At 41.0% G+C, this 12867-nt stretch overlaps 1 protein-coding gene across 5 annotated transcripts in view; it reads left to right on the top strand.

Moving 5' to 3' along the window:
• The first annotated feature begins 1996 nt into the window (after positions 1-1996).
• The window catches only part of LOC129199305 (zinc-regulated GTPase metalloprotein activator 1A-like), a 31862-nt gene continuing 20991 nt past the window's right edge, over positions 1997-12867 (top strand). For 3 of the 5 annotated variants that reach the window (XR_008574641.1, XR_008574642.1, XM_054809587.1), the window contains exons 1-6: positions 2130-2380; positions 3549-3635; positions 4509-4605; positions 5794-5885; positions 7783-7842; positions 8914-8951. Coding sequence is in view for 3 of the 5 variants with exons in the window: in XM_054809587.1 (XP_054665562.1) it covers positions 2269-2380; positions 3549-3635; positions 4509-4605; positions 5794-5885; positions 7783-7842; positions 8914-8951 (486 nt within the window). In the remaining 2 variants the exon portion in view is untranslated. The other 2 variants (XM_054809590.1, XM_054809589.1) reach the window with 2 other exon arrangements.

Below are 12867 nucleotides of genomic sequence, written 5' to 3'. Positions count from 1 at the left end.
AATATCTTAGAATAAAGATTTAGGTTTGCTATACTCATTTTAGCTGCCACCACAATAAAATACACAGGTTTTGCATCTATCTTTACAAAGTAGGCTTTATTACACAGTTCAGTAGAAACACAAGGACAGTTAATACTTACAGCAAAATTCTAATGTTTGAATATAAATTTTAAAGAAACCAAAAGGAAACCCAGAAACCACAGTATTTATTTTACGTAATTTTGTTCAAAAGAAAAATAATGAGCAGTGTCATGTGAACTGATGAAAAGCAGAACAGCTTAAAGAACCAGGACACTGGTTTCATCACCTTCTTCTTCCGCAATACCAGATGTCTTACTGAACTGCAAATGAAATTTCAGTATTATAAGTAGTCTCATTTTTGAAAGACAACTTACAGCCTTTTATATGCTCTAAGATGCTAGTTCCCAATACCTTTCTGATTTTTTCTTCCTTTACCCTACAGCTTTCTTGCAGTGAAAATCTGAAAATTTTTCTCCATCCCTTAATAACAGAACTATGTGAAGTTCAGCAGTCTCAGGACAGCAAAACCATATACCATCGGTCAGCGTTCTAATGGATATATCTTTGAAAAACTAATCAGTTTTTTCCTTTAAAACAGGATGTGTCATACAAGGGGATGACCCGAGTGGCTGAAACAAGAACACAAAAAGATGTATTTTACCACGTATTGGTCCTAAAACTCTACAAATCAACAGACTATATACTTAGACCCTCTAATGAATGGATGAGATTTACTGCCTTCCACAGCTAGGGCAACTCCACTATTTACTAAAGACACCTAAGTCTGTCACCTTGCTAAACTCCAAAGTTTCATGCTTGTGCTGCTGCTAACATTCCACAGAGCTGGCAGAAGATTTTAACTACAACAAAAGCAAAACCGCAAACTTCTCTCAAAAATCAAGATTTTAATAATTTGCTTTTGAATTTATTATCTGGACAATCATGTATCTATAGGTACTTCTGTTGGAGTAAATATGGTTGCATCTCCAAGGACAAGCTGAATTAATGGATTATGTAAGTTATCATATTTTTACACTGGACTTTCACATGCTTAGAATGACTAAAGTAAAAGCAAACAATTTACAGTGCAATATCATCAAATATCATTCATATTAAAGGAATGTTTTAACCTACACAAGTGTAACAAAATTCAAGGATAAATACTATGTGTATTTACTGCCATACAGACCAACAAGCATATAAACAAAACGAAGCCCAACATACTTTATCAGTCTGTACTCAAACCTGTGTTAATGGACCTTATGTTGAGAGCAGAGAACCACACCCGAATTTTGAGGGGTATTTTAAGTTTGCATCAGGCAAATCTCTTCTCCATGTCTTCCCCAACACAATTACATTTCCTCCTTTCGACGTGAATGGAAGACGTATTACCGACTGCTGAACCTACAGTCCACAAAAAGCTAGGGAGTTCACAACACTGTTAAAATTAACCATAGATATGTCTTATACAGATAAAACACCTCCTCACAGCATCTAATGGAAAACAGGGGAAGCTAACATCCCAATTTGCAGCTTAACTTTATTTGATTATAAAACATAGCACATCCACCCTGCACAAGGTTTGCTGATCAGACGGGGACGTCTTCAGCGTTCCCCGTGGGTCAGAACAGACACGTCTTTTCCTGAGACCGGGCTGAGGAGGCGCAGCGGACGGCAGAACCTAGCTCCCTGGAGCCGTGTCTGACGGGAGGCGTGCCGCCGCTAAGACCCACCTCAGGCCGCCCAGCCACCGGCCGTTAACGGACGGCTAACGGACGGCTAACGACCAGCCAACCCGGGCGGCACCAACCGCTACCGCCCCTCCAGCACCTCAGCGAGAAACCACCACGCGCTCGGCCACACCCCCCGCCCCGCCTCCTCCCGCCTGCTGCGCCTGCGCGGCAGAACCCGGCGGGAGGCCGCCGTGAGGGTCAAGGCGCACGCGCTAAGGGGAGGTGCTGCGGTGCCGTGGCGCATGCCCGCGGTGCGTTTGAAGCGCCGCCGTCCGGCGGGTCCGCGGCGTCGGCTGCGTGACGTCGGGCGGGCGCGACGTCAGGCGCGCGCAGCTGAGTGGCGGCTCGCGCGCGGCCGTAGGGACTCGGGTAAGCGGTTAGCGGTCGGAGAGGGAGCGCGAGAATGCGGCCGAGGGGAGAGCGAGCCCTCCCCGGCTGGCACCGCTGCATCGCCTGCCGTGTGTCTCTCCCTCTTCCCTAGCGGCGGCGCCGAGCTGCAGGGCCCCGCGCTCTCATGGAGGACGAAGACTGCCCCGACCTGGTGCCGATAGGCGCCGGCGGCGCGGAGGAGACCGAGTCCGGCCCCGGCAGGAAGATCCCCGTGACGATCATCACGGGCTACTTAGGTGAGGAGCGGCCTGCCCCGCTTCCGCGCCAGCGGCGGTGCCGTGCTTCCCGGCGCTGGGAAGAGCTGTACGGCAGGCCTGCGGGCTTCGGTTGGTCGGCGTCGGGAAGCCTCCCAGGGAGAGGCCGGGCTGCGGCGGGGCGCTGGGCTGCAGGGCGGCCCGCACACGGCCAGGCGGGCGGAGAAGTGCCCCGGCGGGTCTGACTGCAGCCTCCGTGCCCACGGGTTGGGTGACTGAGCGAGACCCTGGTAGCGTAGCAGAAAGGCGTCCTTAGCGCTCCTCATTCAGCGCGGTGTGCGCATACCGCTCCTGCTAAGTGCCCTTCCAGTTGGGTTTGCAGAACGATTTTGCACAGCTGTACAACCTCCAGCTGCTGCTTTTACCAGCCCGTTTTCAGGGGCCGGTTTGTTCTGTTCGTGTTTGACAAATCTCTTTCTACCACTGAATGCCAGAATACTGTAACATATTTGCCTCAGTTTTGCAGTTTTAGAAATGTGAGGTTTGGCTTCCCTCTCTTTAACACAATTATTTGGAGCTTCGAATATAGTTATATGCAGTAAAGATCAGGTGAAATTTAGGATCGCCAACACTTTTCTAAAAGTTGTAACCTTGTAGTGCATCATACTCTGAAAAAACCCTAAGGCTAGGGAAGGAAAGTTGCTTTACCAAATTCCGTCACTTGTGCGTGGGGTGAAACTGTTGGTAATGTGGTATTACAGAAGTTGTGAACACCTTGCATAACAGTGCCTCATCTAATGGCAGTTAGTAGCACATCAGTGATTACTGATGACAAAAGAGCTGATCAGAAATGGCAGGGAGAGGGAGAAGAATAAGTGCTCCTTTTGGTAAGAGAAACATAAAAATGAGTTTTCTAGGAAAAGACTGCCCAGCTGGTAGGGAACTTATAAGTTTATCAAGCACAGGCACTTAGTTAATGGAAAACTGAGGGTCTTTTAAAGCTGAGATTTAATGCGCTGATAGTTCCATGGGGTCAAATATCTCTACAAATGAATTTTTACAGTGTTATAGTAGAATGCACGATACAAGAATGCAAACTCATAATTCAGAAGAGATCAGATTTGCATGTACACAATAGTATTTGCTTTTTTATAAAAATTTAAGCTTTTTTGGTTTTTACATTTTACTAGAAATATGGTCTGTGTTTTAGGAGCTGGAAAAACAACTCTTCTAAATTACATACTGACAGAACAGCATAATAAAAGAATAGCAGTTATTCTGAATGAATTTGGAGAAGGTATGTAAACCTGCAGAAATATTTTTTTAATTTTAAAATGACACATACATAAAATTTCTGGAAATCAAGAACATGGTAGTTTTAAATCCATTACTGAGATTATTGACATACCTCATAGTCTTCAGAAGGGCAGAATGCCTGTTGGCTGGTATTCATAAAATAATGCTATACTTTACTCTGTTTTGTACATATATTCAGTCCCTCAGAGTCAAGTAAATGAATATGTTACCCTGTTAGAAGTTCTATACCGCTGTTTATCCTACTCAGTTTCAGGCAAATGGAAATTAAAATTACGTGTTGGTAGACAATATTTTCTTTTCTTTCCTTTCCCCTTATTCACTTATAGATCACAAATTATCCTACACCAAGAAAATGGGGAGGTGTGTGCTTGGTGTCTGTGGTTCTTTGTTTTCCTTCTCAGGATTTTAAACTGTTATGGCTATAACTTTATATCCATACCATAATCAGCACTGCTTGCAGTTTGCACTGTGTTGGTGAGTTTTTGTTTTGTTTTCATCAGCAAAGATGAATGTCCCTTTTCTAGTTATGGAGCCTAAAATAAAATGTACAGATATTTGATATGGAGGTAGAAGCTGACTTCGTTTTCTTTTAGCAAAGTTTGTGGCACTTTTGCTGTGCTTTTGTCCTCTGAGTTTTGGTCTTTGTAGAGCCACCTTGACTTTGAATTTTCAATTTCTCATAAAATGGAAAATACTAATTTCTGAAGAACATTTCAGAAACATGGTCTCAGGAAAAAACCCCACCACAATCCAAGAGTAAAAATGTGTAGCAACTTGAATCTTTCATGTCTCTTTTGCAGGCATTGTCATTCAAATTTGAAGATTAAAATTATAGTACTACTTATATTTCCAGGAAGTGCCTTGGAGAAATCCCTGGCAATCAGCCAAGGGGGAGAACTGTATGAAGAATGGCTGGAGCTCAGAAACGGCTGCCTGTGCTGTTCAGTAAAGTAAGGAAGGGCTATTGTACAAGTTCTTACAGTGGGTTTTGGGAGAATGGAGGAAAGGAGAAGACATCCAGGATTTGAGTCCTAAAACTGATAGTAGTACTGATTGTGACTTCTTTTGTCAGATAAAACAAGAATTGGAATTTGGGAGATAGAAATTTATTTCCTTTTGCTGCCTCACTGGATTTGGACTTTGTGTTTTTCAGAAAAATAACCTAAATACCAGCTTACACACCACTGGGGTATTGTAGGGTAAAGAGCTCTCCCTCTTCTGTTAGTATGATATGCTTTCAGATAGAGAGCTAAAGATTCAGGGAGGCTGGAACAAGGACTCAAGTTTCCTAATTTGCATGTTAAATACTCTGTTTCTTTCTCTGTATATTGGTTAATACTTTAATATTGTATACCTCAGAAAGGGTGGAGGGAGAGCCTTTTGGTGACCTAATGAAACAATATTCCAAACTGTAAGCTGATGGTGATGTCAAAAAGGGGTGTGTATTTGTTTCTTTGACATGCTTTTCCCCTGTTTGAATGCTGGATTGTTTGCGCTAAGTTTGTAATAAAGGCGATGGTCTGCTTGTACTGAAAATTTGGAAGAACTGGTCCTGTGCCTTAAATTTGGGTAGTAAGTGGTAAACAGAAGACCCGATTGCATTGTGTTCTACTGGGATGTAAGGAATTCTGCCATCGCTGCTGTGTTTTATATGTTGGTTTCTTATATAAAATGCCCTACAGTTCTGCTTCAGACTGACTTAATCAGCTGAGATTTAAGTAAATAACACATCTTAATTTTGCTGTAGGTGATGTGGAAAAGCAGGAGAACATGGTTCAGTACCCCCAGCCCCCCTTCACATACCCCCTTTCTTTTTGTAATCTCAGCTGCCAAACCAAATAGTTACATGTTTACACAAACTACAGGGTTTTCAGTGTTTGAAAACAAATCTTCATTTAAATCACCTTTATTATGCCTGTTAGGAGTAGGCAAATACTATTTTCAGACTAAAATGAAACAGAAAACTACAATTGGCCTAATATTAGAGCAGCAGATTGAATATTCATTGTAGACTGTAAGTCCTGACTCAGGCCTTTGTTTTGATGGTACTGACACTGTGTTCCACATGAGAAGATACATGTTTATACATGTTTTAGCTTGTTTTCTCTGTTCTCAGGTTTAATTATTTCTTCTTACAGGGACAATGGTGTAAAGGCTATTGAGAACCTGATGCAAAGGAGAGGAAAATTTGACTACATATTGTTAGAAACAACTGGTTTGGCAGATCCAGGTAGTTCACATTATGGTTTTCATAACCATGGTAATTAAATGCTGTTTTTATGAAGTGCTTATTTGCTCACTTGTCAGTTCACTGTGCAAAATGTATTACAAAGTGGTGAGTTGTCAGGCACATGCTTTGATTGCTATATTGACTAACACTGAATTGGATAAAGTGCAGAAGCAGGGTTGTGGGTGGGGTTGTTTGGTTGGGTGTTTTTTTTGAACTTGCTCTAAACTGACTCTAAAGCTTAACACAGGTTCAGTTAAAATGTATTTCTACCAAGAGAAGACACTGGGCTTGGAGGAGAGAAGCACACTCTGAAACTACTAGTTCTCAGTAGGCTTTTGCTGTTCTATATTGCTCCTTCTGAAGTGTAAATTATTAGCATCTGATGTATTGTTACATTGATTGTGATAGGCCTTATATTTTGTGAAGCCATAAAATACTCTATGAAACAGACTAATACATTCTTCTGATATGTACAGAACAATAATAGATCTTCCAAATTCCTTATGTGCTTTTTAGTGATATTTTTATAAACAAGTGTTTAAACTTGAGCTCAAGTTAGTAATAGCTGTCTAAGCCAATTTTCTCTGAACCATCTCAAATAAAAATGTGTTGTTGATTGAGAGTGAAGGACATTCTTATCAGAAGTTCAGTTTCCCATTTAGGAGACTGATGCTTTCTAGCTCAAAGCTAAATAGTTGTCATGGTAAAGTAATTTTCTTCAAAAGAAAGGACATTGATTTGGCCTCTGTTACACACAAATTCTATTTGAGTCAAATTGGAAAACTATTAAGCTTTTTGGAAAAAAATCAATAGATACCAGAAAACCATTAGATGTTGTGGCCTTTGCTATATCTTGCATGAATAAGCACTGTGAACAACTGACAGGTGTTTGGGATTGATACAGGGTTATGTTTGGAGGACTGCATCTTGTCACTTCAGGTGGACAGTTTTACGTGTTAGAATGTTTAGTTTCTGAATAATTTTTTTTTCTGATGTGCTTAATAGTCTTAGCCTGCCAGTAACTAAGGATCTGATAAATGAAAAAAAGAAGTACTGTTGTTGCTGTCAGCTCCTCCCGTCCTTCATATTGTGGCACTGATATATCTTAAATTTGTTAATTTCATAACAAGTTATGATTATATATTTCTTAAATAAATATACAGCATATCCTACAGTTGCTATAATCTGTTTACAGGGCCATTTTAGCAGAAAACAGAAGTAGCATACTGTTAGGCCATGTGTAGTACACAGGTATCAAGTCACAGATTCCAAGTCCGTGATACAATGTGATCCCAGCTGTTAAAATTATCTAAAGCCAGAAGCTTTCTTGTGTAGACCTGAGATAATTAAGGAAAACATTCTTTTCTATATCCAGTTATTCTTGACTTTCTTCATCCTGTTGATTTATGACGTAAGAAACTGCATAGGAGCGTTTATAGAAGCCAGTGAAGAAGAGAAGGGCCCTAGGAGGGAGCTGATTTCTCCTGAATGTCCCAATTTCATTTTTGTTTAACTGTTTTATCTCCTTTTTTTTGTGTGTGCGTGCCATGGCCTAGAAACAATGGCTGAAAGGTGAAGAGGGGGAGTAGAGAATTTTTAGAAATGAGGGAGCCTTGGAGTATAGTAATGACAGATAGTTGATATTACTGAGTAAAGGTAACGTAGAGAATTTACATGCATCTGGAATGGTGAGATTTTTAATGCTTTTTGTAGTTATAGCTGTTGATATGCACACAAATATAATTAGGTCAAATGTGTGGTTGGGTGTTTGACATCTGTGATGGTTTCTGACTTCGGAAGAGAGGAGCACTACAAATAGTTTTTCTGTGAAATGTCTGAATATTGAAAGTTTACTGGAAAAGGTCAATTTTGCAACTAAATGTACTGCACTTCTTAGGAGCTGTGGCCTCCATGTTCTGGGTTGATGCTGAGCTGGGAAGTGACATCTATCTTGATGGTAAGAAGTGCAAGCTTGTTTTCCAATGTATTAGCATTGCATATCTTGACTTAGTGTAATGTATCCTTATCATTTAAGGAAAGGTTTCAGAAAATGTTTGAAATACATGATCTTGGTTCTCACAGCACCAAATTTGACTGCAGAGATCCACTTGCTTATTCTGATGCTTGTGTATCTACCTGGTGAGCTGTTTCAGTTTACTAAATCTAACAAAAGTTGCGTAATGCTTTGCTAAGGGATCAGATTTGGAGAGATGTTGATTGTGATTTAATGGGGGGGGAACCTCATTAGTTAGATATTATAAAACATTATTTAGGAGTAATATTACAGCTCTTTTTTTTTTTGCGCCAGTGCAGTATTTCCAAAATGGTTTCCTTTTTTCCCCTAATCTCTTAACTTGTCAACATGCAGACTCTCCTGCCTTTTGTTTTCTGCCTTCTTTGCTTATTGTACTCTTGTTAGCTCTAGTATTTGCTGTGTTCCAATAAAAAAATCTGAGTTTACTATAGTATTAAATCATCACTATGTTGTTAAAAAAAAAAACAACATTCAACATGGTATTTAATGTAGGAAAGAACCTTACTTTTTGCCTTAAAAAGATATCCTACTAACTTTGATCAGTGTCTGAAATACCCATCTAGCCAGGGAAGCATTCAGATGAATAGGAAACAGCATTATAAGTTTCTGCCAGAGGATTGCAGATTCCTGGTCACTTACAATCAGAATAACTGCATACTTCAGTCAGTCCTCTTAATTTGTTTCGATAAACTGTAAAAGCGTACCTCTGCTGATTTACTGTTATGGAAGAAGGAGGAGAGGCATATACCTTGTAAGAATTTCTCTCACCTGGTTTGGGAGATTTTTTTTTTTTTAACCACAGATACGAGGAACAAATAAGAAAATAATTAGGTGACAAGTCTAATGTTCAGATACACTGGAAGCACTGAAAGTATTATAAGCAATTGTAAATGTGATGATACTGTTACTTTTAGTTGTACAGGAAGTTTACAAGTTGTTAAATTGTTAGCTGCTTTCAGCACATTTCTATTCCTTTTTAATGTTCTCTTTTAGGTATTGTATCTGTTGTTGATGCAAAGCATGGATTGCGGGTAAGTTACTGGATTTGTTACATGGTATAAAACTGCAACATTAGAACAGCTATTGCAATAAAGTTCATGCAGATGAATTACATTTTTACAATAGCTTTAATTCTTACAATGAGTGAGGATGTATTTCAGTTGCTGTGGTACATTAGTTCTATATTTTGAATGGGAACAAGGAAGTACTGATGTTAATAGGAATTCAGATTCTTACCAACTGTGGTGGGTTGACCCTGTCTGGAGGCCAGGTGCCCACCAGAGCCGCTCTATCACTGCCCCTCCTTTACTACACAGGGGAAAAAAGGTATAACAAAAGGCTTGTGGGTTGAGACAAGAACAGGGAGAGATCACTCGCTAATTATTGTCACAGGCAAACCAGACTAACTTAAAGAAAAATTCATCTAATTTATTACCAAGCAAAACAGAGTAGAGGAATGAGAAATAAAATCAAATTTTAAAACACCTCCCCCCACCCCTCCCATCTTCCCAGGCTTAACTTCACTCCTGGTTTCAACCTCCCCCTTCAGCGGCACAGGGGGACAGGGAATGGGGTTTGTGGTCAGTTGATGACATGTTTTTTCTGCCACTCCTTCCTCCTCAGGGGGAGGACTCCTCTCATTGTTCCCATGCTCCGGCATGGGGTCCCTCCCATGGGAGACAGTCCTCCACAGACTTCTCCAACGTGAGTCCTTCCCACAGGCTACAGTCCTTCATGAACTGCTCCAGCATGGGTCTCTCCCATGGGGTGCAGACCTTCAGGAACAGACTGCTCCAGTGTGGGTCCCCCACGGGGTCACAAGTCCTGCCAGCAAACCTGCTCCAGCATGGGCTCCTCTTTCCACGGGTCCACAGGTCCTGCCAGGAGCTTGCTTCAGTGCAGGCTTCCCACGGGGTCACAGCCTCCTTTGGGTGCCTCCACCTGCTCCGGCGTGGGGTCCTCCATGGGCTACAGGTGGAATCTCTGCACCCCCTCATCCTTCCTCCATGGGCTGCAGGGGGACAGCCTGCCTCACCATGGTCTTCTCCAGCGGCTGCAGGGGAATCTCTGTTCCGGTGCCTGGAGCACCTCCTCCCCCTCATTCTGCACTGACCTTGGTGTCTACAGAGTTTCTTACATCTTCTCATTTTACTCTCTGGCTGCGAAAGCTCTGCCTCAGTTGTTTTTTTTCCCTTCTTCAATATGTTATCACAGAGGCACTGATTAGCTTGGCCTTGGCCAGTGAAGGGTCCATCTTGGAGCTGGCTGGCATTGGCTCTATCAGACACAGGGGAAGCTTCCTAGCAGCTTCTCGCAGAAGCCACCCCTGTAGTCCCCCTGCTACCAAAACCTTGCCATGCAAACCCAACACAGCAGCATGTTTACTAAGAGTTGTCAGGTTGCTAGATACTCAATTCCTTCTAGTTCTATCACTTCACTCTGGAATCTTGGTTGTTTTCCAAATAGGCATTTAGGTCACTGTAAAAACAGTGGAGAAATTTGTCTGACAGTGTCATTGGTCCATGTTACTGGGAAGGAGAGGAGTAGGAACAGACCTCTGACACCAGTGTGGTAGCAAGTGAGTTAGGGCGCAAATTGGGAGAGACGCTAATGTAATGGCAACTGTGGTGAGGAGAGATGAGAGCGCCAGGTGTTTAGGTACCATTTCAGTTTAAAAGATTATTTCATTACATGGAAGCAGACAAAAAGAGCAGGTATTAGAGTAATAGATACAAAGTGTAGTGTAAGAACAGACCAATAGAACAATGAGGTTGGATAACAACAGAAACTGATTAAATCAGATAGGTCAACTTTTTTTGTAATCTCTAGTCATAAAAATAATTGTGCCTTAATAACTTAGGAAGTGACTACTTTGGTTAGGTATTGATTTTGCAGGATTCAAAATAAAAGTGACAATAAGAAAAGATGCCTCCGTGGTATAAAATTCACATCATGCTGTGGAAGTGTTTTTAATATCTCCGTATTTTACAATGGCTGCAAAAAGCTGAGAGAACTGAAGAATAATGGTTTGAAAAATAAGGAAGCAATCCCTCCTTTATAAGAATTTATTTTGTTTGGACTGTTTGGGTTTTTTGTTTCAGCTGAGCTGATCTAGTAGCTGATTTACCAAAAGGGGACAGTTCTGTGCTCTTGTCAGTTTGTGTTGCAGAAAGACAGAACTAATTTAACCCCATAGCAAGCCAGTTTGGCGAGTTGAGCCATTGTGTTTTGCAAGGACTTTTGCAGAGGAATTGGTAGAGGAACAAGGGGACGGGACTGATAGCTGCTTTGCCCTTTTAAGCAGGAACCAACTTTTAAATCAGCTCAGCTATCACAAAAAACCACAGCATGTCTTAAGCCAACCCCTTTTTCAGATCAGTGCCCTCATACTAATTCAGGTGTGTTTTACTACTTGCAAAAATTTTGTTCTTTTTATCTTTCTCTTCATGCAATGCTGATTTATTGACTTGAATCAAATATTATTGTGTTGCACACAGCAGCACTAAATTATTATTGTCTAAATTATTAATATCTAAGCTTTCAAGTAATATGTCAAAACAAAACAAAAATGTTTTAAACTCTTCAGCTTTTCTATTATCTTTTACAGCTCACTGAACACTCTTACATTATGTAATCAGTAAGCCTTGTACAACACTGACCTCCACTCAAATATTAGAAACTTGAGACTTTCTCAGTTTTATGCCAAGTAAACATCTTTTGCTTTGTATAAGGGTCTCGCTACCTTGTACAATTCCTCTGGTTGCAAAGCTTGACCTCAACAGCTGCTTGTGATTCAAAGAATTTTGAAAGCAATACAGGTAATGACACTGAGATAATAGGCAGCAATTTAAGGGTGTCATGCTTCAAAGAACCAACCCATCACAAGAAAAGGTGACAAATAGTACCCTCAGACCAGTCAGACAAATTGAAACTGAAGTGGTAATGGATATCATGGGTTATCACACTAATGGATTTGTCACCCAGCAATCTGAAATACTCATTTTTTTTAATCAAGGGCAAACAGTTGGACAACCTGAAGTGACAGTTCCCTACTTTCAGGACTTGGCATCTGGACTACTGCATTGTCATTTTCAGGGCAACAAATCTGACAACATTTAATTCAATAGAATCAATATACAGAGGATTACAAAGAAAAGGTCAGAGGGGTTCCCTCCCGGTCATCCTGTTGTTATGGTCTGCTTAGGTTGTGCACAATCAGGAAACAGTTCTGAGTTGTTTTTTTTTTTTTTTAAAGGTGACAGACTGACAGTATGCAATAATCTATTTTTGTTTTTCAAGTCAAATAATGTTAGATGCCTGATAGTTCCTCTTGAAGAAAAAATAGATTTCTAGGGTTTTTTAATTTCTATATTTCCCATGACAATTAATTCCACTTTCATTTGGTATTCCTGTATCTTTGAAAGGAAATTTAAAAATAATATTCTGGGTACATTTAGAGCTGATAAAGGAATGCACAGGACTCTCTAATCTTCCCAGAGATGTCAAGTGTATGTGATGAGCTCTTACTAATACTGCAGCATCAATTTAAAGTTTTACTGGCTCCAGGTGTCTGTGATTCTTCTTTCCTGGAGATTGCTGCCTCCATGGCAGAGAGGGCAGAAAATAGCTTGTAGCTGAACCTTTGCTGCTTTGGTGTAGTCTGTTGCTCTGTCTACATTAAGTAAGGCTTTATGTTGCTAAACTTCATGCTGTTGCTTGAGATGCAGGCATTTTTTTTCCCTTTCACTAATTCTTCTGTGAGGACATTAGCTTGGGCAGACAGGTGGAGCACAAAGCTATAGATGATAGTAAACTCCTGCAGCATGACCAGAAACTGCTGCTTTTGTCAGTGCTGACTGACTCTTCTGCCCAGTTACAGTGTGAATAGACCGCAAACATGGGCAGACTTGCCAAGGAGTAGTGGTTTATTTGTACAAACTCTGAATT

This window comes from Grus americana, chromosome Z (assembly GCF_028858705.1).
Source record: "Grus americana isolate bGruAme1 chromosome Z, bGruAme1.mat, whole genome shotgun sequence".
NCBI lineage: Eukaryota > Metazoa > Chordata > Aves > Gruiformes > Gruidae > Grus > Grus americana.
This window is presented reverse-complemented; position numbering and strand designations above follow the sequence as displayed.